Source organism: Sphaeramia orbicularis, chromosome 7 (assembly GCF_902148855.1).
Source record: "Sphaeramia orbicularis chromosome 7, fSphaOr1.1, whole genome shotgun sequence".
In the NCBI taxonomy this organism is placed as follows: Eukaryota; Metazoa; Chordata; class Actinopteri; order Kurtiformes; family Apogonidae; genus Sphaeramia; species Sphaeramia orbicularis.
Window position 1 is genome coordinate 1,134,769 of NC_043963.1, and position 25,053 is coordinate 1,159,821.

Below are 25,053 nucleotides of genomic sequence, written 5' to 3' on the forward strand. Positions count from 1 at the left end.
TTTCATATCAGTCCAACATTGACAAAGACGAAATCAAAGGCAATTTTATCCATAATTTTTATATGTTTTAGTTAGTTTTGTAAACACACAATACAGTTTGTTAGTTACTGTTTTTTCTTTGAATTACAGTTTTTATTTATTTCAGTTAATGAAAATGTTTTTACAATTCTAATTTTCGTCATTTCGTTAGTTTTCGTTAGCGATAATAACCTTGGTCTCTATATGCATATATGTTTATACTTGAAGAAAAAGGGAAGGTAAATTGTAATTCTGTGTTTGGAAGTGTTCTATTTTTTTTCAATAAAAAATATTGGTAAAAAAATGGTCCTTTTCCTACTGAGGGTTCCAGTGGTTCTAATGACTGCGGTGGTGCTGTGATCGGTTCCCATCACCGATGACCTGAACACATCGATGACAGTTTGCTTACGATGTGTTCACTGCCCCACGGTGCCACTCATCGTCTCTGACATCGTTCCATCCAACAGCGACGCCCACTTCCACTCGGACACACTTCAGAACATGGACATTCACATGAAACCTGGACCAGACATGAAACACTTGGTCTGATACAGACGGACCATGAACGCACCGCGACCCAGACAGCCCATAATCCTCCAGGGGGCGGCGGCGCGGCCTGGTCTCAGGTCAGTTTATAGGTCGGTTTCATAATGACAGCGCTGGTTAAGAACTGCCCGGATCACAGGACACATGGGTCTGAGCCTAGACCGGCTCAGACCAGATGTTCGGTCCATGATCAGATCCAACAGACTGCAGAACCAAAGAACCCATGACATCATCCACAAAACATGGATGATGTCATTAGTGAATGACATCATCCAAGAATTACAGCAGAGTCAGAGAGGATCCAACCAGACGAGTAAAACGGACCTGAGACCAGACTGAGTAAAAAAACGAGTAAAACGGTCCTGTTTCAGTGACTGTTTTTAGTGACTGTTTTCAGTGATTGTTTCAGTGACTGTTTGACTTCAGTGACTGTTTCAGTGACTGTTTTAGTTACTGTTTAGTGACTGTTTCGTTTTAGTGACTGTTTCAGTGACTGATCTAGTGACTTTCAGTGACTGTTTTTAGTGACTGTTTCAGTGACTGTTTTAGTGACTTCAGTGACTGTTTTTAGTGACTGATTTAGTGACTTTCAGTGACTGTTTTTAGTGACTGTTTCAGAGACTGTTTCAGTGACTGTTTCAGTGACTGTTTTAGTGACGTCAGTGACTGTTTTTAGTGACTGTTTCAGTGACTTCAGTGACTATTTCAGTGACTGTTTCAGTGACTGTTTTTAGTGACTGTTTCAGTGACTTCAGTGACTATTTCAGTGACTGTTTTTAGTGACTGTTTCAGTGACTGTTTTTAGTGACTGTTTCAGTGACTCATTTTTCTTCATGTATTAGTTGAAGTTGAACAATTTGTGGATGATTCATCGCATAAATCAGAATCTGTTGAAGATCCTTCCATGTTTGACAAAACCAGCTGAGGCTCATGGGTAATGTAGTCCTTACAGACTTGCATAATGAGCTGCATTAGTAGACAGGTCGGTAATAAACACCGTTTCCCACAATCCCCCACTGTCATGTGCTGTGGCATTTACGTTTTAAACTCTGTTTTGTGTTTTTCTCTCAGACGTTGAGACTCTGGAAATCAGCCAATCATTGGACTCTTCGGGGGGGGGGCGAGGGGGATCAGGGGTCAAAGGCCATGGCGGGTCGACTCCTCCTTTTTTTGCTCGTCTCCGTGACGCTCGGCCACACCCACTACCAGACGGGCCAGCGTCTGAAGCCCCACCCCCAGAGGGACCGGCGTAACATCCGTCCAAACATCATCCTCATCCTGACGGACGACCAGGACCTGGAGCTGGGTAAGGAGCAGCCAATCAGCACCTGCACCCCATAGCAACAGTCGCTAAGCTGCCATTGGGTGTCAGCTGTATGTGGGAGGAGTTTGACAGAGGTGTTGGCTTTAAGATGAGAACATCACAGCGACCGAAACGCAAAAGGTTAAAGGTTCATATTTGTCCAAACCCACTTTTTTAGTCTGTGCTTCATTTCTTTGTGTATTTGGACCCTAATAGTTCAGACAGTTTGAATTTGAACCCTCCAGCTGCTGCTAAACTATCTTTAGATTCATTTGGACAAAAATCCAGTGGATTTCTCCAACCGGTTTGAATTCCTTCTCATTAGTTGCGTCTCTAACTCGTTCTGTCTCCTCAGTTGCTCATATCAGGTCCAGACTTCAGACCAACATTTCTCCAGTATTTCTCCATAACTGTTTGTCGTCATCAGCAGTTGTAGTCCAGACTGAAAATATGTCCAAACTTGGAGCCCATTACCTCAAATGTTCAGTTGTCGGTTGAACGGGACAGAGCAGCACAGCCAATAACCTGGGGGGGGCGGGGCCTGAAGTGGCTTATGTGCATTTAAAGGGCCAGCGCTCCAAACCACCTTTCTGGTGTCATTCCTCAGAAATAGGGTTGAAGATGGACCTGTGGAGTTGAATGAATGAAGAATTCAGAGCCAAGCAGAGCATTTACAGTTTATGGAGACCACAGGGAAATGAGGGAAAAGGAAGAATAACATTTAAAAAAGACTAATGTCACTGCTTTTAGGAAACAATGAATGATGAATGAATGAAATCTTTATTTCTAACATGTTGACAGTGAAATCAAAACAAAATCGACCAACAAAATGTAAGTACTGGTACATAAATGCAAACAAACAACAAAAAATTAAGAAATAATAATGAAAAATAATAAAAAATTATAAATAAAATAAATGAAATGAAATTGTTCATGCTCAAAAAGGAGTAGGAAGAAGTAAAAACTTATGTACTCCTGCCCCAGTCTCTATTCCTTATATATATAGCAATTATTATTTGCATAATATCAATATAATAATAATAATAATAATAATAATATTAATAGTATAACAATGTCACACATCCTTTTTCCTATATACAGTACACTAACATGATAATACCCATTTACAACCTATCCTACCAGATAATAATAAAAAACTAAAAAACTAAACAAAACAATTATTAGTCATTAGAGGTCATCAGAGGTTATTTTAGATCATTAGGGGTAATCAGAGGTCACTAGTGGTTATTAGAGGTCATCAGAGGTCATATGGGGTCATCAGAGGTCAGTTCATCAATTATCCAAAATACACACAACATTTATCTTTTTCGTGTGTAGTTTTAAAGTTTGAAGTTTTGACCTTTGAACTCAACACCAATAAAACATCTGTGATTATTCAAATGAACCCAGTTCATCCAAGGGTTAAAGGTCAAAGGTTAATGGGTTGTGTCTTTGTCGCTACAGGGTCGATGCAGGCCATGAATAAAACTCGCCGCATCATGGAGGAGGGCGGGACTTCCTTCACCAATGCCTTTGTGACCACGCCTATGTGCTGTCCGTCACGCTCCAGTATGCTGACGGGGAAGTAAGTCACCAACACAGAAACGCCACAAAACGGCGATGGAACAGCCACAGAACGACCACATGGGAGTGGGTTTGGGATCCGAGTGTGTACATGTAGCGTTCAGAACAGACTCAGACATTAGGAATGAAAAATACTAGAAGCCCAATGCAAAGGTTCTGACCATGTTTGGCTTCTTCTGTCCCATCCTTTGTGGTTGTGTCTCCGTAAGGCTCCGCCTCCTCGTAACTATGGAGACAGTGTTTGAGTTCACTAACATTTAGAACCTGTGGTAGAACCTGGAACCTGACCCACCTTCACCGTGGTCCCCAGGTACGTCCACAACCACAACACCACAACAATGAGAACTGCTCCTCGTTGTCATGGCAACGACAGCACGAGCCACGGACCTTTGGAGTCTACCTCAACAACACGGGATATCGAACGGGTGAGTCCAGAGACATGGCGAGACAGGAGACCACGCCCAGACACGGTGGACGATCAACACTGACTCTGTCTGTCCATGTGTCTGTCTGTCTGTCCATCCATCTGTCTGTCCATCCATCTGTCTGTCCATCCATCTGTCCGTCCTCCACAGCGTTCTTTGGGAAGTACCTGAATGAGTATAACGGTTCCTATGTTCCGTCTGGATGGAGGGAGTGGCTAGGTTTGGTGAAGAACAGTCGCTTCTACAACTACACACTGAGTCGCAACGGAGTCCGAGAGAAACATGGAGCCCAGTATCCACAGGTACCACACAACTACACAAATACACAACTACACAAACTCACACTCAGTCTAAATCCGGGTCTGGTTTCAGACCTGGTCCAGTCTAAACTCTGGTCTGGTTTCAGACCTGGTCCAGTCTAAACCCTGGTGTTGTTTCAGACCTGGTCCAGTCTAAACCCTGGCCTGGTTTCCTGGTTTTGACTGAACTCCTTTTGTGTTCCAGGACTACCTGACGGACCTGATCACGGCCGAGGCCATCCGATACTTCCGCTCGTCCAAGCGGGTCTATCCTCATCGGCCGGTCCTGATGGTTCTGAGCCACGCCGCGCCTCACGGACCCGAGGACTCGGCGCCGCAGTACAGCGGCGCTTTCGCCAACGCATCGCAGCACATGTATGAAGCACGCACACGCATCCGACACACAGTCCCACTAAGCCTCTTTAATCCACCAACAATGCAGCGGCTCTGTTCCGCTCCACCAGATAAATCCCACCGCAACACGACCAAACCCCCTCAAACCCCCCCCCCCCCCCCCCATCTGCCCCTTGGGGGGGGGGGGGCGTCCACCACATGAGGACAAGGACACGGTGACCTGTTAAGACCAGAGCCGAGTCCAGAAACAGACCTGAACCATGTGGACTACGATCCACAGACGTACCTGTGACCTACTTTAAAAACAAATAAACAAACAAACACACAAAAGTCACCTGGTTTCTAAAAAACAAACAAAGGTCACAGGTTGTTCTCCGTCTCTCCAGAACTCCCAGTTATAACTACGCTCCGAACCCAGACAAGCATGGATCATGCGTTACACCGGACCCATGAAGCCCATCCACATGGAGTTCACCAACGTCCTGCAGAGGAAGCGCTGCAGACGCTGCTGTCGGTGGACGACAGCATGGAGAAGGTAACGCCCCCGACCCCGGCTCTGACCCACCCCTGACGTCACCCCTCCCTGACCGCCAGGCTTTTAGTGTCAAAGATCTGTAGGAAGACATGTGATTGATCAGGCTGTGGACGTTAATACAGTGGCTAACAGTCTGTCCACATGTCTGTCCACCTGTCTGTCCACCTGTCTGTCCACATGTCTGTCCACCTGTGTCTGTCCACCTGTCTGTCCACCTGTCTGTCTGTCCACCTGTGTCTGTCCACCTGTCTGTCCACCTGTCTGTCTGTCCACCTGTGTCTGTCCACCTGTCTGTCTGTCCACCTGTCTGTCCACCTGTCTGTCTGCCCACCTGTGCACCCGTCTGTCCACCTGTCTGTCCACCTGTCTGCCCACCTGTGTCTGTCCACCTGTCCGTCTGTCCACCTGTCCGTCTGTCCACCTGTCCGTCTGTCCACCTGTCTGTCTGCCCACCTGTCTGTCTGTCCACCTGTCTGTCTGTCCACCTGTGTGTCCACCTGTCTGTCTCAGCTGTACAACATGCTGGTGGACATGGCAGAGCTGGAGAACACCTACATCATCTACACGTCTGATCATGGATACCACATTGGACAGTTTGGTCTGGTTAAAGGTAGGACACACACTGTTTTCCTGATACTACTGTTTACTACCACAACTATTTATAATAATAATAATAATAATAATAATAATATAATAATAATAATAATAATAATGATAGTAACAGTTTCAATAGCATCTCACTGATCCTAACGAGCTTATGGTAACTGCTAATGCTAATGCTAGGTGGTTTGTGTGTGTGTGTGTGTGTGTGTGTGTGTGTGCATTTACGGACATTTGTGGTGACGTGCATTGTGGGAAGTGCAGTTCCACTCCTCTGCAGTACTAAGAACACATGAAGCTGTTTGTGTGTTTGTTGACGCTGCGACTAGAATGAGAGTGGACAGATCTGAGGACAAACTGGGGACGCAAGTTCAACCTTTGACCTTTAACCTGGAATTCTCTTTGTGTTTTCAGGGAAATCCATGCCGTATGAGTTTGACATCAGAGTCCCATTCTACATCCGAGGACCCAACGTGGAGCAAGGCAGCATGTAAACACACACACACCAACTACACACACACCAACCCACACCATAGAACCACAGAACCACAGAACCATAGAACCATAGAACTCTAAAACCACAGAACCACCTTTTGTAAACCTTTGTATTCAATGTTAAAAGAAAACAATATAAAAAATAGGACCTAAAAAGTATTAATGAAACAATAACAGTATTTGTGTTGTTTGATTATTTTTGTTTCATTTGTTTTTGTATTGTTGTTTGTGTGTGTATTTGTGTTGTTTGTGTGTGTATTTGTGTTGTGTGTCAGTAACCCTCACATGGTCCTGAACATCGATCTGGCTCCGACCATCCTGGACATCGCCGGCCTGGACACACCCCCAGACATGGACGGAAAGTCCATCCTGACTCTGTTGGACACAGACAGACCTGTGAACAGGTGAACACACACACACATGCACACACACACACACACACACACAGTCTTCTCAGTAGTTCTTCTTGGTCGTTTTTTGCGGTAGTTCATGGACAGTAGTTTGTTCATTGTTGGTTGTATGTGGGATGTCTGTTGTGATGGGTCAGTGTTTGTTTGTTGTTTTGTTTTTACTGCTGCTGTTGTAACCAAACAATTTCCTGCAAAGGATCAATAAAGTATTATCTATATCTATCTATCTAGATCTTCTCTGTAGTTTTTTCCAGTTCTTCTCGATCGTTCTTCTTGGTAGTTCTTCTTGGTAGTTCTTCTTGGTAGTAATTCTCGTAAGTTTTTCTCAGTAGTTCTTCTCAGTTCCACTGGACTGGATTAGCTCTTTTGAAAACCTTTCATTTCCGTGCCGTTCATGGACATGAAGTTGCCGTCTGTCGTCTGGATCCAGCTGATCTTTGGGGTTTGAACTTTTGTGGAATTCAGAGTCCACATGGTCAACCTGTCCTAGCGCCAAACTCGTCCAGTCATGTCCAGATGTGGTTTTGATTTGAGGACTACAAGTTCCTGGGTGGTTTGGACCTTTGACCACATTGCCCCCATTGACCCACCCACCTACTGTTGGAGGTCCTTCAGGTCGACCCCAGTGAACTTGCAGTGGTCGTGTCAGTTTGGTTCCAGCGTTGCTCCTCCTGGTGACTTCATCACTGAGTTGAGTTGGACTTGGTGGTCCAAGGTTCCTGTCATAGCTCAACAATGATCATTTACGTCAACATTAGGCAGAAAACCAACCCAGGACTTGGTTTAAACACTGACCAATGGAGGGTTTTGAAGTTCTGGACTGTTTTAAGGCTTGAATCGGCCAGTCGGTAAAGTCAGAACCTTTTCTCCATCTTTTCGTTGGAGGTGAATCATGTGGTTCCTAAACCAACCGGGTCATGTCCTAGAATACTCCAGGTGGTGATTGATGAGTTCCTGATGAAGCTGCTGGTGTTATGTGTGTTTGCGCAGGTTTCAGGTCAAGCGGAAGTTGAAGGTTTGGAGAGACTCGTTCCTGGTGGAGAGAGGGTAAGTACTGACCACCGTTCAGCCGTCAATCACCAATAATCAATCACTTCACCGTCAATCACAGTAAACACATCCAAGTATCAATGTGTGCTGTGACTTCTGATGCTGGTACGATGGTGATGGAAGGCTGTGATTGGTGGATTGACAGGAAGCTGCTGCACCAACGCGTGGAAGGTAAAGAAGTGTCAGAGGAGGACAACGTTCTGCCCAAACACCAACGAGTCAAAGACCTGTGTCAGAGAGACGAGTACCAGACGCCCTGTCAGCAGACGGGACAGGTAGGACACGCCCTGTCACCTGACCACGCCCCTGCCACATGCCCACCACATCACCTGACCACGCCCCTGTCACCTGACCAGACAAGACAAGACACATGAACCAAGATTACATCTGGGGACATTCACTCATTCGTCCAGTCATTCATTTGGTCATTCATTCATTCATCATCATTTGTTCATTCATTCATCCAGTCATTCATCTGTTGTTCATTCATTCACTCATTCATTCGTTCATTCATTCATTTGTTCATTCATTCGTTCACTCATTCATTCATTCGTTCATTCATCCAGTCATTCATCAGCCATTCATTTGTTCGTTCACTCACTCACTCATCCATTCATTCATGCATTCATTTGTTCATTCATTCATTTGTCCAGTCATTTGTTTATTCATTCATTCATTTGTTCATTCATTCATTTGTTCATTTATTCATTCATTCATCCAGTCATTCATCTATTGTTTATTCATTCAGTCATTCATTCATTCATTTATTCATTTGTTCATTCGTTCATTCATTTGTCCAATCATTCATTCATCGTTCATTGTTCATTCACTCATTCGTTCATTTGTTTGTTCGTTCATTCATTCATTCTTTCATTTATTTATAATGGGCTGATGGTTGGAGGTTTTTCTTACCGCTCTGCTGACAGAGAGTGTTGCATTATGGGATGTTCATTCCAGTGGGTGAACAGTTAGAGTGCAATGAAATGAAACCATGCATTTGTTGATACAGTGATATGTGGTTTATTTTAGAACATCATCTGCATACGAGGATATTTGGAAATTTCATTCATGTGATCCGTACAAACAGCTCCATGTTTAGGACAAATATTAACACAAATAAGCAGTAACTCTACAAAAATACACAGACGCACTTTAAAATGAGCTATTGTCATTAAACACTCTTTACATTTTGTACATGCTCAGTAATAGTGAAATATTTCTTTGTCATGGACCAGCGTAGCCATGGTAACGCTGCAGCAGCTTCATTTTTACATCAGAAATCTCTCAGAATCCAGCATCAAAGCCTGAGCTCCAAACAGGAAGTCCAACCCCCCAACAGGAAGTCCAACCCCCCTCCGGTCTGAACCAGGATGTGATATTCAACAGTGTGTGCTTTTGTTTGTGTAGAAGTGGCAGTGTGTTGAAGATGCCACCGGGAAGCTCCGCCTCTTCAAGTGTAAGAATGAAGGGGGAGGGACAAAGAACTTCCAGAAGGGCGTGTTCAACTGGCAGCGTCCAATCAGCATCAAGTCTCAGATGTACCAGGGCAACTCAGGTGTCTGCGCCTGCGACCTCCGACCCCTGAACCTGCGACCTTCCATGATGAGGCCGTTCAACAAGAAGCCTTTCTTCTCCAAGAAGAGTGAGTGTTTCCAGGGTGGGCCAGCAGGGGGCAGCGTCGTACCTCTGATTCACAGCGACATGGAGGGTTAGCATTAGCATTAGCACTAGCACACCTGCCAGTTACCTGCATAAAACTGCAAATATGATGAATCATACATTCTACAGACAACAGAGAACCACATCAAATCAACATAAAATCGATGTAAAAACATGAAAATGACGTAAAAATGACATTTATCAACAATAACACGATTTTTAACGTTATTATAACGATGAAACACTAGTTCAGCATTATTATTTATTCTGTTTGATGAGTAAATATTATCCAGGTCCAAGTCCAGGTCCAGGTTCTGGTCCCGGTTCTCGCTGGTTTTCTTTGGTGAGGCTTCCCTCTAGTGTCTGACAGCTGAACTGTGACATGTTCCTTCAGGTTCAGATGATGTTAGTCGATGTTTCTTCAGTTCGGTGTCTGTTCCGATGTCACCTTCTCTCTTCAGGCTCCGCCTCCTTCGACCCGGATCATGTTGGGTCCAGTTCATCTGGATCCTGAAGTGTTGATAAAGTCTGCTCTTGAAAACCCAGACCTTTACAGTTTTGTTCTTCAGTGTACAAACCAAGTTGGTCACCATGGTCGATTGTGACCTTTGACCTTTGACCTCTGCTGTGTGTTTGTGTCAGAGTTCAAAGCCCTGAAGAGTTACTCCAGGAACCGTTACAGTCGCTCCGTCTCCCTGAGCAACCATTACCCCGGAAACCACAGTGTGGAGGAAGGAGCCTGGGCTCAGCCAATCAGACCAGAGTCTGAAGATGAGTTCAGCGGGATGGGAGAAGATCCTGAAGTCCTGACTCCGCCCACTTCCATTAAAGTCACACAGAGGTCAGTTTAGGTGCAGATCAAAGCCCACATAGACTCTGTAATCAACGCAATCATCATCCTGGAGTTTTTCTGCCTGTTTTTTCTCCCTTATGTCGTGTTCAAGACATTTCAGGGCATCGACCTTCAGGAAGTGAGTTTGTACCTTCAGCCAATCACAGCCAATCATTTCATTGCGTTCATAGTGTGGACAGATGTCCCCTTCTACTGGTTGGACCCAGATCATAAAATAGACACGAGTGTTAAAATATAACCAATAGAGTTTTATTTTTTCTACTTCATGCGCAGGGGTTGATGGGATTCCAACACCAAGGGGGGGGGGGGGGGGGGTGGGGGGGGGGGTGAGGATATGCCATGTATGTAAAAAGATCAGAGCCAGTAGAATATCTGGGCTTTGACAAACCTCTCACTCTCAACCAGTGGCTTTCGCTCCCAAGAAGTTCAGTTACGGCTACTAGCCAATAATATGATATTGTATTATATTATATTATATTATATTATTATATTATATTATATTATATTATTATGTTATATTATCACGCAAAAGACAAAAAACAAGCCTCCCCAGAGCTGACAGCAGCTACAGGTACTGTCTTTAAATGGTTTGGTAGCTCTCAGTTACATCTGAACATCCCTAGACTGTGTGTATGTACTTTTCCAAAAGACAAATGATGACATTGATCCAAATATCTCTGTACAAGGACAAACAATTAAGGGTGTACAGGAGTTTCAGTACTTAGGAATTCTTTTAAACTCAACATCATTTCAAACAACAGGTGAAGAAGATTAATAGGATGAAATTTAACCTGTCCAACTTTAGATTTATTCAGAATAACTTCTGTTGAATCAGCTAAACTGTATTTTGATACGATGGCCTGTAAAACAACCGTAAAACCTATAGGAACAGTTTACAAACAAGCTTTAAAGGTTCTAGAAAAAACCCCAACATGTATCATCACTGTTGTATTCTTAAGAAATATGAGCAACTAAATCTGGATAACATTGTAAAATACACAGACTCCATTTTTCACGGCCTAGCGCCGCCTCCGTTACCAGGATTCATGAAAACCCATTCCAGCAGATCAACCAGAGCAGGCTCTAGAGGCGACTGCATCGTAGCTTTTAGGAGAAATGCTTTTGGACACTCCATTTTCTCAAACCTGGAATTCCAGACCAAGTGCAATTGGTGAACTACCACATCTCACCTCATTTACCAAACACCTCAAAGCCTGTCTGTTGGAAAATCAGAATTGCAATCACCTCTGCATGCGTTTGTCGCCTCTGTGTGAGACCTGTCACGTAGTTGACCTTGACCTCTGCTCGTGGTGTTTTCCGTTTCCTGCAGATGCTCCATTCTGTCCAACGCCACAGTGAAGTGCGATACTGGAGTCTACCGGTCTCTTCAGGCCTGGAAGGACCACAAACTGCACATCTACCATGAGGTGACCTCTGGTGAACTCACTGATTATCAGTCAGTCAGTGACAGGGACGTCCTACCAGGTTTGGTCCCCCATCTGAGTCCTGTTCCAGGACTTTTATTTCCCTGTGCAGTCCAGATGCCCAGTGCACACATTTAGAACAAGGTTAATGGACTTTATTATCCCTGTAGGGAAATTCACTCTACATTTTACCCATAAAACCACAGAACCTAGCATTAGCATTAGCATTACCACACTTTGGGACCAATGAGCTGCTATTGAAGGCCTCGGGGACCAACTACAGACTTTTATCAGCACCGTGGTGATGACAGTTTACCCATATGTACCTGAGTAAGTTCTCATTCACCCAGGGCGTCGTTCTTCTAGGTATCCTCTAGGTCACGGGTGTCAAACATGTGGCCTGGGGGCCAAATCCGGCCTGCCAAAGGGTCCAGTCTGGCCCTTGGGATGAATTTGTGAAATGCAAAAATTACACTAAGATATTAACAATCCTTTTAGTTCAGGTTCCACATTCAGGTTGTTTGTTGTCAACACACCCAGGACCACCCTCTCTATGATCCTAACATATGGAAAAAACAACTTCCACAGACCACGCCCCCCAACAGATTTATAAGTCCACTTTTCCCATCAGCAAACAGAACTAAAGGAAATAAAATGTTTTCAAAAAAGTAAAAGTAGTCCAGTTGAACCCCGAGGAACTACCCATACAAACCTGTTCTGAATGGGGACCTGGAGGACCCAACACTAACAAGGAATAGAACCTTCTAGCTGTGAGGTGGAACTGCTAACCACTATGCCACTGTCACCCGCCGCATTCAGATCAGGCCTGGTGGACTGTAGACGTCCAAGGTTTAATCTGCTGAGTCCTGCTCAGATGAGGACCATCGGGACGTCCCTCCTCAGTAACTAACAGAACCTTGTCTCCTCTGGCAGATCGAGACTCTGCAGACGAAGATCAAGAATCTCAGAGAGGTCAGAGGTCACCTGAAGAAGGCCCGCCCCCTCGAGTGTGACTGTAATAAATACCTGTAAGTGTCAAAGGTCACAGCGGAGCGTAGATGTCCTGTATCTTCACTCTGGACATTCACTGTGACGGTTCATAATGTTCTTGAGCGTGAAGTTCAGACCCAGACTAACAGGAGAGTACCGGCGTCGCTGTGTTTCAGGTACAAGTCCAAACTGAAGAATAAGTTCAGGTACCGAGGAGGCGGACTGCACCCGTTCAGGTCAGACACTTAACCCGACCAACCCGTCTAAAGGTCGGCCGACGCTGATCCAAGTCTGAGTATGTACGATGTGTGCATGTGCAGGAAGGGCGGGGCTCGAGACAAGAAGGCGTGGCTTCTGAAGGAGCAGAAGAGGAGGAAGAAGATGAGGAAGATGATCAAGAGAATCAGAAACAATGACACGTGCTCGATGCCTGGACTCACCTGTTTTACACATGACACCAGCACTGGCACACGCCGCCCTACTGGACACGTAAGACCCGCCCACATTAATCAGGGTTTATTAGGATTAGACAGATTAGAAACTGTTGGACTGAATCTGAAGGTTAACGAGTGTAAACTGGGGTTCTGGATCCTGGTCCCGTGGGTCCCATGGGTCCCATGGGTCCCTGTTAGTCCACCTGTGTGGTGGACGGCGTTGAGCGCTGTGCTTGTGCTTTTGCGTTGCAGTGGGTTCATTCTGCGCCTGCACCAGCGCCAATAACAACACGTACTGGTGTCTGAGGACCATCAACGACAGCCACAACTTCCTGTTCTGTGAGTTCGCCACCGGGTTCCTGGAGTACTTCGACCTCAACACTGACCCCTACCAGGTGTGTACATGTACACACATACACTCAGTACTGATACCACACAACATGTACTGCATACACAACCCAAAGCCCCGCTTCCAGGCCCCCTGCTGGACACACTGGTACACTGCACTGTGTACTAATAACACTGGTACTGCATACTAATACTACACACTGATACAGATCACCACATGAGCTGATGTTTGTCTGTGTCTGTGTGTCTGTGTGTCAGCTGATGAACGCCGTCAGCTCGTTGGACCGGACCGTCCTCAACCAGCTGCACGTCCAGCTGATGGAGCTTCGAGGCTGTCGAGGACACAAACAGTGTAATCCTAGAACACGGTCCGTCGAACTACGTAAGAGTCATGTGACCTGTAGACCATGTGTACCAACCTGACCTGAACCTGGACCAGACCTGGACCAGATCTGGACCAGCATAAACACATGAAAACCATGACTATTACCTAGAACACCTGGAATATTCCATCCAGACCAGGACTATTACCTAGAACACCTGAGGACCTGCAGACCAGCTCCATCCAGGACTGAGGTTCTGGTCCATGTGGAACAGTTCTACTCAGATCCAGAGTGTTTTAGATGATGACAGACTCAGAGGTTCCATCATGTTCCATTTTCATTTGTTAGGGTTCGGGTTGGTTGTGTCTTGTTTCATCTGATGAGGTGGACCAATGAAAACACAGCCTCACCGGGGCCTTTGCTTACTAACCAATGAGTGTCTCTCTCAGCAGGAGGGCGGGACCATGTCAGCTTTGACGACTACAGGTACAGACACACCTTCACCCACAGCTGATGGACATGCATGGAGTCCTGTTTGAGCTGCACAGAACAGAAGGAGTGTGTGGTGTGTGTGTGTGGTGTGTGTGTGTGTGTGTGTGTTAGTGTGGACACGCATAACAGTGTGTGTTTGTTGCATCAGGCTGTTTGAGAGGAGGAAGTGGCCGAGAGTCAGGAGACCTTCATCATCTCGAACCCTGTGAGTCCTCCTCCTCCCCCTCTCCTCCTCCTCTTCCTCCTCCTCCTCCCCTCCTCCTTCTCCTCCCTCCTCCTCCTCCTCCTCCTCTCCTCCCTCCTCCTCCTCCTCCCTCTCCTCTCCTCCTCCTCCTTCTCCTCCTCTTCCTCTCCTCCCCCTCCTCCTTCTCCTCCCTCCTCCTCCTCCTCCTCTTCCTCCTCCTCCTCCCCTCCTCCTTCCTCCTCCTCCTCTTCCTCCTCTCCCCCCCTCCTTCTCCTCCCTCCTCCTCCTCCTCCCTCCTCTTCTCCTTGTAGATTGTCTGGTCTGCATGACACTCACAGCATCCGTCTGTCGTTTCCATCGCCGTCACTAATCTACACACAACATCTACACACAACATCTACACACAACATCTACACCACCACACCTGAGTCAGAGAAGAATCAGAGGGGCTGAGACCACACCCAGGTGGTCCAACCCCCAACACGATGGGGTCAGACCACCTTGCCTCAGTCTGACCCCTCCATGGACATTACCACGGTCAGGATTGGACCAAGGACGCTGGACAAATGGACCGTCCTCCAGAGACGGCTTCAAACTGACCAAGAAACAGTGGAACGTTGTGGTTCCGTCAGTGGAGATCTGAACAGTTCTGACCCTAACCCTGACCCTAACCCTGACCCTGACCTGTCAGATCTCCTTGATGTGTAGTCGATAACTCAGATGATGATAAGTCAGATGTGGTTCTTCTCCTTGGTGCCCACCACAGTGGACTCTAGTAGAAGAACCCTGTCAGTATTACCAGTCGTCCACATGGGGGCGCTGTAGTTCAACATCAGTTTTTTGGGCATAAATCATCAATAATCGGCCGATGGAGATCAGATATGGTTCCTATTGATGTTCTTCCAATATCGATGTTCTACCGTCCAGAGTTCATCTGGGGGGTCATTTTCATTCAGCAGGTGGAGTCAATAGGTTCCTTCTTCTGGTTCCATCAGGTCCACAGAGCTCAGAGTAATGGAGGATACCTTCATATACAGGAGAGGACTGGGGGGGTCTGGGGGGGTTTGGGGGACAGCCTAAACCTGGTGGTCTTAACAGTTGTATTGTGCAGGTAGTGGACACAGGGACGTGGGTGGAGCCAACACCCAGAGGACCGTGTCTTCTCTGACTCAGCTGGTGTTCTTCCATCTGGAACGTGAACGTGTTGACGTGTTTCCGCTCTGTGTCCGTTTAGGGGTCCGATCTGGGACGGATGGAAAGGCTAAGCCTCTGATTGGCTGGGGCAGGTTCCTGACCCCGCCCACAGCAGGTTGAAGATGGAGGAGGAAGAGGAGGAGGACGGCGTGGTCATCAACGTAGCGGTGACATCGCTTGGCAACCACTCCCCTTGTCTCAGAGATCAGCCAATCCGCTTCTGCCACCTCTGTGACATCGCTAGGCCTGCCCACCCCGCTGCTCAGGGATGCGCCAGGACGACACCCCCACGCACCTCTGGACCTGCTCCGTCTTCATCCTCCTCATCCTCATCTCGTGGTGGTCAACCTGAGGAAGACCACACAGATCCTGTCACAGCATCAGATCATCCACACCCTTAACAGCATCATCTTCATCATCACCCCTCCCTCCACCCCCCCTCGCCCTCCTTCTCACCCCCCACCTCCTCCTCCTCCTCTTCCTCAGACACTGAAAATGAATTGATGCTGTTTTTATTCCTTTTTATCTTCTCACTAACTTTAGTGTCGGTTACCACAGTGACCGGCAGTTTACTGACAGAGCTACAGTTGTACTAACCTGCTGACTGACTGCAGTACCCATAATGCAACGTGGCAGCCGTGAGAAAAATGACGACGAGGCTATTAGAATAAAGTCCAAGAGGACAGAAACGGTGGACGTCTCTGAACATGTCATGAACATTGTCCAGACCAGGCCTGTGACTCTATGGGTGTCCTTTAGAGTGTCCATCCTTTAGACTGTCCATCCTTTAGTGTGTCTATCCTTTAGAGTGTCTATCCTTTAGTGTGCCCAGCCTTTAGTGTGTCCATCCTTTAGAATGTCCATCCTTTAGAGTGTCCATCCTTTAGTGTGTCCATCCTTTAGGGTGCCCAGCCTTTAGTGTGTCCATCCTTTAGAATGTCCATCCTTTAGAGTATCCTCTTCTTTTAGTGTGTCCATCCTTTAGAATGTCCATCCTTTAGTGTGCCCAGCCTTTAGTGTGTCCATCCTTTAGAATGTCCATCCTTTACTGTCCATCCTTTAGTGTGTCCATCCTTTAGAATGTCCATCCTTTAGTGTGTCCATCCTTTAGAATGTCCATCCTTTAGAGTGTCCATCCTTTAGTGTGTCCATCCTTTAGAGTGTCCATCCTTTAGTGTGTCCATCCTTTCCTTTTCCGGTGGTTTCCAGTTGAGTTCAGTCTGTTTTCATGCTGAGTTACTTTAACACCGTCAGAGCGTCCTCATTCATCCAACACCCACCGATAAACATTCAACATAAAGAACACGACAACTCTGGAACGTATGGACGTTATGAGTCCAGACCATAGAGGATGGTTCAAGGACTGAAGGGACATGTAGGCACCGGCATTGAACTCAGGGACAACTCCAGACAATTCAACTCCGGACGATTTAGCTCCAGACAATTCAACTTCAGACGATTCAACTCCAGATGATTCAACTCCAGACGATTCAACTCCGGACAATTCAGCTCCAGCCGATTCAATGCCATACAATTCAACTCCAGGCGATTCAACTCCAGATGATTTAACTGCAGACGATGCAACAGCAAGTGATTCAACTCCCGATGATTCAACACCAAGCAATTCAACACTTGACAGTTCAACACCAGACAATTCAACTCCAGACAATTCAACATCAGGCAATACAACTCCTGATGATTCAGCTCTAGATGATTCAACACCAGGCAATTGAACACCAGAAGATTCAACTCCAGACAATTCAACATCTGACAGTTCAACTCCAGACAATTCAACTGCAAACGATTCAACACCAGACAACTCAACTCCAGAGGATTCAGGGCTGATGACGTCTACCCTGAGGTTTTGGTCGTCGTCAGTGAATCAGGCTGTGGACGCTGTTTTCACTGAAACGTGGAAAAGTCTTTGTTCTCCTCGTCTTTTTCTTTGCTCTGCGTCGTCTCTTCATAAATGTCCAGTGTTTTGTCCGACTGCCCTTCCTTTTTCTGGATGAAGTGTTGATGTTTTTTTTTTTTTTTGTTTAACAGACTCCGTTTCAATAGTAACAGACTCTGTTTCAATGGCCCACCAGTTGAATTAGTGAGGTTCCGTCCTTTGTACCAATGAGCAGAAGAACCAGCTTCAGTTGATCCCTGAGTTGAAACTGGGCCAGCTTCAGCTCATGGTACATTTAGTCTGCACTGATGGAGTGTGGGTTCAGATGTGAATGTTTACGCCCTCTGACCCCTGGTACGATGGCATCGCCATAGTAACGGCCTCACGTCTGCCCTTTCTCCTCCTGCAGTTGAACCTTTACCTTTAACCTTGAACAAACCCTCAGTTATTGATGATCAAATATCTGCAGGTTATTGTTGACTGAATAAACTGATCAGAAGTGACTTTATACTGGACCCCCTGGACCTGGACCCACCTGGACCAGGACCTACCTGGACCTGAATCTATCTGACCCTTAATGTATCTGGACCTGGACCCACCTGGACCTGGATCCATCTGGATCCACCTGGACCTAAACCCTCCTGGACCTAAACCTATCTGGACCTGAACTCACCTGGACCTGGACCTACCTGGACCAGGACTGACTTGGACCTGTACCTATCTGAGCCTGAACCCACATGGACCTGAACCTATTTGGACCTGGACCCAAATAGATCCACCTGGACCTGAATGTATCTGGACCTAAACCCACCAGGACCCACCTGGACCTGGACCCACATGGCCTCATTTCAACCTTCACCTTTTGGACATTTACAGTCTGACATTCCACTTTAATTCAGATTTATTCCAGTTTTTGTTTTTTGTTTTTTTTGTAATTTTTATATGGACTTCTCCTGAAGTGGGTCTGGGGGGCTCAGTTCAAACCTCTCTAAGGACCTTGGTATCAGATCCTCATCCTGATGGTGGTGGGTGTTACAGTCATGGCGGTCACTCTCACTAACCGTCCTCTTCTAACGGTGTTAAATGTTGGAGGTTCTGCAGCCGACCCGTCCAGCAGAACCGGGCCAGTACCTTTAACCCGGCTGTCTTTGCTGTGCGGTGCTGTTTACTGTCTAACACCTGTGTAGAAAAACCTGTGGGGGGGACTGGACTGGATTTGGAACAGTTTGGGTTCTTTAAAGGTGTCCTTCCACATAGAAAACAGTCCTTTTATGGTCATGTACTGCTCTGTGGACCCCCCCCCCCCCCCTGCTCTATGCCCCCCCAGGAATGCTGGGCCCCAAAACTGTCAGTGAGCTGGATTAATTCTGTGGGCGTGGTCTGACTCATGAATATTAATGAGCTCAGTTGTTAACTCCTCCCACTGACCAGCTTTACTAATTGAACTGATTTTCTAAACTTGTCTCTTTTCAGTGTCGGTAACAGACAGAGGAGAACACCTGTGGAGCCAACAGACGTACAAACGCTGTAGTGTGGCAGGGCACGTTTGACAGTTGAGACTCGCGCTGTTCTGGACCAGGTCTGAGGTCCGGTCTGGTCTGGGTTCTGGACCTGGGACTGTCGGGTACGGATGGGTGGTCACCACGTCCTGTAGTGGAAAAGTGAAGCCGAACCAGTCCAGGAGGTCCAACCACAGTGGAGGAGTCAGGAACTAACGGAGCAGATTCAGGATGTAGTCTAGAGGTTCAGGTCTGGATCTGGGTCTGGATCTAGATCTGGATCTGGATCTGAAGTAGTCTGATTAATGTGTTCTTGTTACTGTTCATCGTATCAGCCTTGATCTGTAAATGTGGGTAATTTTAATACTGACCAACACCCACTGACCTGGACCAATACTGACCTGTACCAACACCTACTGACCTGTACCAACACTGACCTGTACCAACACCTACTGACCTGTACCAACACTGACCTGTACCAACACTGACCTGTACCAACACTGACCTGTACCAACACCTACTGACCTGTCGACGCCCACTGCTTTTAGTTTGTCAATAAAGTGTTGAAAACTAAACTGCGCGACTGTGTCCAAGTGAGTTTGTGTGAAATCAGACTCAAATGACAATAATCTATCTATCTCTATCTATCTATCTATCTATCTATCTATCTATCTATCTATCTATCTATCTATCTATCTATCTATCTATCTATCTATCTATCTATCTATCTATCTATCTATCATAGTAACCTATAAATGATTACAACTTCACCTGTTTCCTCTTTGTTTTAGTGCAATAAAACATTGAAGTATTAAAAATATTTACATTTACAAACTATTCTTTCATAAAAATGATGAGAATAACCAGAAAAAAAATGACATTTTGTACAAAAAAATAAGTGCAATTTTAACTACATTCTGCCTCAACTTATCATTTATTCCTGTACATGTACACTCAATGTTCACAGATGTTTAGTAACAGGCCAAAAATGTTCAGATTTTGGAGTTTGGAACTACAATAAGAAGAATTTCTACAATATTCTGTCTCAGCTGATTGTTACACAACTTACAGATCCCAGTGGCTCTACAAATACACAAAACTTTTAACACAGACAGAATATTGTTCAAATTTCATTTAATTTTCTTCAGACTTTTCAGGTTATTCACATTTGATTGTTAAACGATGGTTTGTAAATGTAAATATTTTCACAGTATTTTTTTTCACATTAAACCAAGATGAAATGTAGTAGTTGTCATTATTTGTAGGTTTCTTTGGTATTCTTAATATTGTTGTGGATGGCTGAGTGTTAGTGCGTCCAACGCTGGTCCAACAAACACCAGCACATTCACAGCCAGGCTCCAGCTGCACTGATCCAACACACATTCAACTCTAAACCACTGGATTTACACTCACACCACAGTTACTGGGCCCACACCTACAGCTGGGCAGATCCACCTACAAATCGATAGTATTGATACCGAGGTGAGTATCAGTATCAGATCAATACTAGTGTAATGAGAATGATACTTTTGTTGCTTTTTCTCTTGTATAAATCCAGCAAATTAGTCCAATGTCCTCATTCGGGGTGTAAAAACATGGGTTCTGCAATATATTACCATATTTCATTTCACAATACTGTATCGATATTTTTAGGCATTTATTTAAATGCAGATATTGTGGAGGTTCATTTTTGTTTTGTTTTTTTGTTTGTTTATGTTCTATTTATTATTATTTAACACTGTTTTTTTTAAAAACTCAAATACTGTTCTGATGTTAGTTCTGAACTAATAGAATATGAACATTTGAACAGGATCTTAAACTGTAATGTCTGTAAAACAGAATTTAAGTTTTAACAGAAGGAAAATTTTGTGATATAGCTCCTCCTTAGATCCTGTTCTGATCAAATAAAAAATATGTTCAGTATTTGTGCATATTTATGGTATAATTCAATTCTTCAAGGACATAATCAGTTAAAAAAAAAAAAGAAACAAACAAAAAATGGCCTTTTTAACAGGTCCTGATATATCATGATATATCAGGACACTGTGATCCCAGTATTGTGATTTGTATCGTATCACCAGATTCTTGCTGATACACAGCCCTAGTCCTCCCAGAGTTCATGCTTCTGTCCGTGTCTGTCTGCAGCCTGTGATGAGGAGAGAAGGAGAAGCGCTGTGTGGAGCTCATCCACTGCAGCTGAAAACTGTCACATGGGTCACATGTCATGAGTGCGATAAAGTCATCCACTGTGGTAACACCACAAATTTAAAAGGGCAATTATTTTATACTGTTAAACAGGGTTTTTTTTATTTACTAACTACAATAGAAAACAATTTATTTGCTAAAATCTTTGTTTTGTGTTTTATCATAGTCAACTAACTAAAGGCAAAGTCACAAAATTATCCAACGATCATTACATTTCAAATAAAAAGTATCGGTATAAGTATCAGTATGTGCAATACTGGCCCTGTATTTACTTGATATTGGATCGATACCAAAATTCCCAGTATTGCCCACCCTGAACCCACAACAGCACTCTGGCACCAACCACAACTCACACTGATCTAAAAATTAATGATATTCCATGTTTTGAATGATATCATATTATTTTTTATATGGATAACTTGGCCTCATCTGTTTCAGATATTATTCACATAATTTTATTATTGGGTAAATGTCATATCCACTGTGCAAAATGGAAAAATAACAAGCTGGATTTAAAAACTAATTTAAAATGTTTGTCTTGTCCCTAAGAAAATTAGAAAAAAACAAAGCTGCAATGAAAATAAGACAGAACATTGCTCGTTATCTATTATTTTAATTGAAAAAGTCTTCTTTGTTGTTCCTGTACATTAATTTAAAATGCCTAATGATCTGCACTGGATTGTATTTGAATGTATTTCTGCTCTTGCCTACATATCCCCATGATTTTTGTACTTTATTTTATTTATGCTCATTACTGTATTATTATCCTCGTTGAGAGTTTGTCATTTTCACAAGTTAAATTAAAAAACAAAACAAAACAAAAAACTCACACGGATGCATTGTGGGATACATGGGGTCACTACTGTACAGCAGAGCCCGGGAAATAAAAAAAAAGGACGTTAGCGCCGTTAGCTTGGCCGCTAATGCTAATGCTAATCTATTGTTAGCTGACGTCTTTGTAACATTTAGGAGCCCGGGAAATGAACAAACTGTACAGATGCATTGTAGGATTTGTGCCTGTCTGAATCACCGGCGGAGACAAACAGACGGATTCACAGCAGTGGTGAGAGACAGATTTATATTTTATTTGTGTCGTATTTTACTGTCCACACTTTCCAAGTATTTTTATGAGGACCAGGTCAGTGATGTTTGACTGTTCACCGCTGGTTCCGTTAGCGCGGTTAGCTTGTCCGCTAATGCTAATGTATTGTTAGCTGCCGTCTGGGTAACATTTGGAGCTTTGGGTCCGTTCAATCAGTTGAAGCCTTTGTGTTTTTTCACAATTTTATCCAATGAAACGGACAGAAAAGTGTGCACAGTGGAGCTGTCATTCATTGTGTCCTTTTCTTGTCCTCTCCGTTTGTCCCAGGAGGGAGGGGGAGTCGGCTGACAGAGCCAGCTGAGGAGGCAGAGGGGCCGGTGGAGCCGGACCGAACCGGACCGGAGCCGGACCAGTGAAGGTAAGGTGTCCTCTAGTCTGTGTCCAGTCCACTCAGGCCCATTTCCAGCTGGATTGTGTGAAGGCCAACCGCTGCAGGCTGTTGACAGAAAAGCCACTTGGAGCTGCAGTGTGAGCTGCTTTAAAGCTGTGTGTATACAGCCTGTTGAGCCCAAATGTGGAAACAGGCCAATGGACGGAGACTGGACTGAGTGTCAGCCTCACCTGCACACACACAAACCCAGAGAAAGGACACAGGGAAGAGCTGACTGATATTTGTGCAACTGCTCATCTACACTACCTCAGTATTTAGACACCACTAGTACTACTGACTGGACTCACATTTGACATTTGTTTCCACTGACATGTCATCCACACTGGAAAGTCACTGTACTGTTGGAAATGGGACTGTTGTGAGTGTAGGAACGGGACTTAGTTTAGTTCTAGTATGTAGTCATTTGAAATATACATCCATTATGAGGCTGCTCTAAATGTGTTCTTTAAACACATCAAACCTGTAAAGGTCCAGTTCAGTTCTGAGCTTTAAGTGTCTGTATCAGATACTAAACCCACCTGGACATTCTGACAGTGGCTTCACCCTGACTCTGGGACCAGGACTAAATCGCACATCAAATCCTTTCACCAGTGTTATTTAGTGTTGGTTCCTGTTTTATCCAATATAATATTAGTTTTTAATAGTGCAGTCACTGATGCTATTGTAAAATAATGTGAAAGTGACATATTCAGTTTTCTAATATCAGCTCATAACATCATGTCGACAGCATAAGGCATATGACGGTGTTTCTATGTGTGTTGTCCAGTCCTCAGCAGCTCAGTCAGATCTAAGCTATTTGACTGAGGTTGACGGTAAACCTTTGTCCACCGTTGGTGAATATTAAACTCAGCTCATTGTTGCTCTTACATATAGGATACAGGAGTTATTGAGCTCTAACTTGTGCAGTCCCATCACTTTCTCATCATAAATGAACCTTTCCAGAGTTTTCTGGGTGCGCTTGTATGGTTGGTCACCCAAATGCAGTGACTGTGTTCACACCTGCCCAAATACAGCCTCTCAAGGCTCAAACAAAGGCTGCTGGAGTTAAAACACACTTGGACACAGTTGAGGTCCAACTGTTGATTCATGACACTGGGATGTGAAAGCCTGTGCACATTATAGGAGCCAAATCACAGGGTTGAACAGTTTGTCCTATAGGTGTCACTACTGCTCTGTGTTGAGGCTCTGGGTATAAAGGCAGGTCATGTGACCTAGGACATCAGGTGTGTTCACCTGGAAAGGCTAAAGGCTTTTAGGGCAGTTGTGTCCAGTGAACGTTTGGTGTGTGGATGTGTTTTGTACTCTCACCCTGAACAAAGGAATGGACTTGATGCCGTTCACACTTGAAGTAATAAATGTGTGGTTTTCTGTTCATGTGAAGAACCTGACCACAGCTTCTGTCACAAATGCACAACACGCTAACGGACAGTGAAGTAACCACAAACCCATCCACCAGGTCACTGGTGGAAGACATCTCAGGAGTTGAAGGAATAGACTGATCTTCTCCATGTGTTTCCATCAAATGTTGTTTTTCTTCAGCTCATCCAGGACATGAACAACAGACAGTGCATCCAGAAGGTCCACAGGACCATCAGGAACCCAGATCAGACCCAAACCCAACTGTTAGTGGTGGTCCATCAGCCCACACTGACAGAGGCTCAGAAGTGCAGACTGACAGGAGGATTATTGGGAGAGTGTCCACAGTGTTTGTTGAGGTAAAGGTTCCGTCCTGTGGATTTGAGTCCATATTGATCTTAGATTAGATGGACCCGGGCAGGGCTGGACACACCTTTACAGTTGGACAACTACTACTAACATGACCAAGTCCAAATGATCTACTGCAGTAAACATGGATAAAAATAAATTTATTTAGAGTGATGAACACATTTATTAGACCACCACCCGATGGAAAGTTTATGTCACAGCTGACCTAAATGAACAGCAATACTCATGACATCATTATCAGTTTGAATGTTTCTGTAATGGCTCATACACCAGTATGTAGAAGATATCTGACACAAATGAGGTTTTTAATATTAAAATATATTTTTTGTTATTATTACCCATGAATTTTAAAATGTAATGTTTTGCAAAAACCCTGAAAATAGTAAAGTACATTAATATTTGTTGATGAAATATGAATTTATTTTTATTTACTTCTATTTGTGAACAGAAAACTGGAATGGTTTCCATCAACAGTTCCAGTGAAATCCACTAAACTGACCTGTTCATGTAATCACCTCAGTCCAACATATGGTTCTGACTATGAATTGAATGTCATGAATCCACATAAATAATGAGTTTCCTGGATGTTGAATGTTTCCTTTCCAAACGTTCCGTTGCTTCTTAATCCAGTGGGTATTTGATGTCATAGATCTCATTCTACAGTCCATTTGTCAGTATAAATAACTGTGAGTTTGGTCCAGTGTGTGAAAGGGTTCA

At 44.6% G+C, this 25,053-nt stretch overlaps 1 protein-coding gene across 1 annotated transcript; it reads left to right on the top strand.

The window, feature by feature from the left end:
* The first annotated feature begins 1,656 nt into the window (after positions 1–1,656).
* On the top strand, positions 1,657–18,706 carry sulf2b (sulfatase 2b). The gene is given in 26 exon segments (XM_030138451.1): positions 1,657–1,870; positions 3,332–3,452; positions 3,762–3,781; positions 3,784–3,876; positions 4,027–4,178; positions 4,381–4,550; positions 4,916–4,950; positions 4,953–5,024; positions 5,027–5,064; positions 5,575–5,674; positions 6,079–6,154; positions 6,435–6,563; positions 7,560–7,616; positions 7,765–7,894; positions 9,027–9,261; positions 9,921–10,119; positions 11,462–11,558; positions 12,489–12,583; positions 12,722–12,781; positions 12,866–12,999; positions 13,002–13,034; positions 13,232–13,374; positions 13,586–13,709; positions 14,103–14,136; positions 14,291–14,347; positions 15,561–18,706. Coding segments are annotated over 26 exon segments (2,595 nt in total). The 5' UTR covers positions 1,657–1,710; the 3' UTR covers positions 15,592–18,706.
* The last annotated feature ends 6,347 nt before the right edge of the window (positions 18,707–25,053 follow it).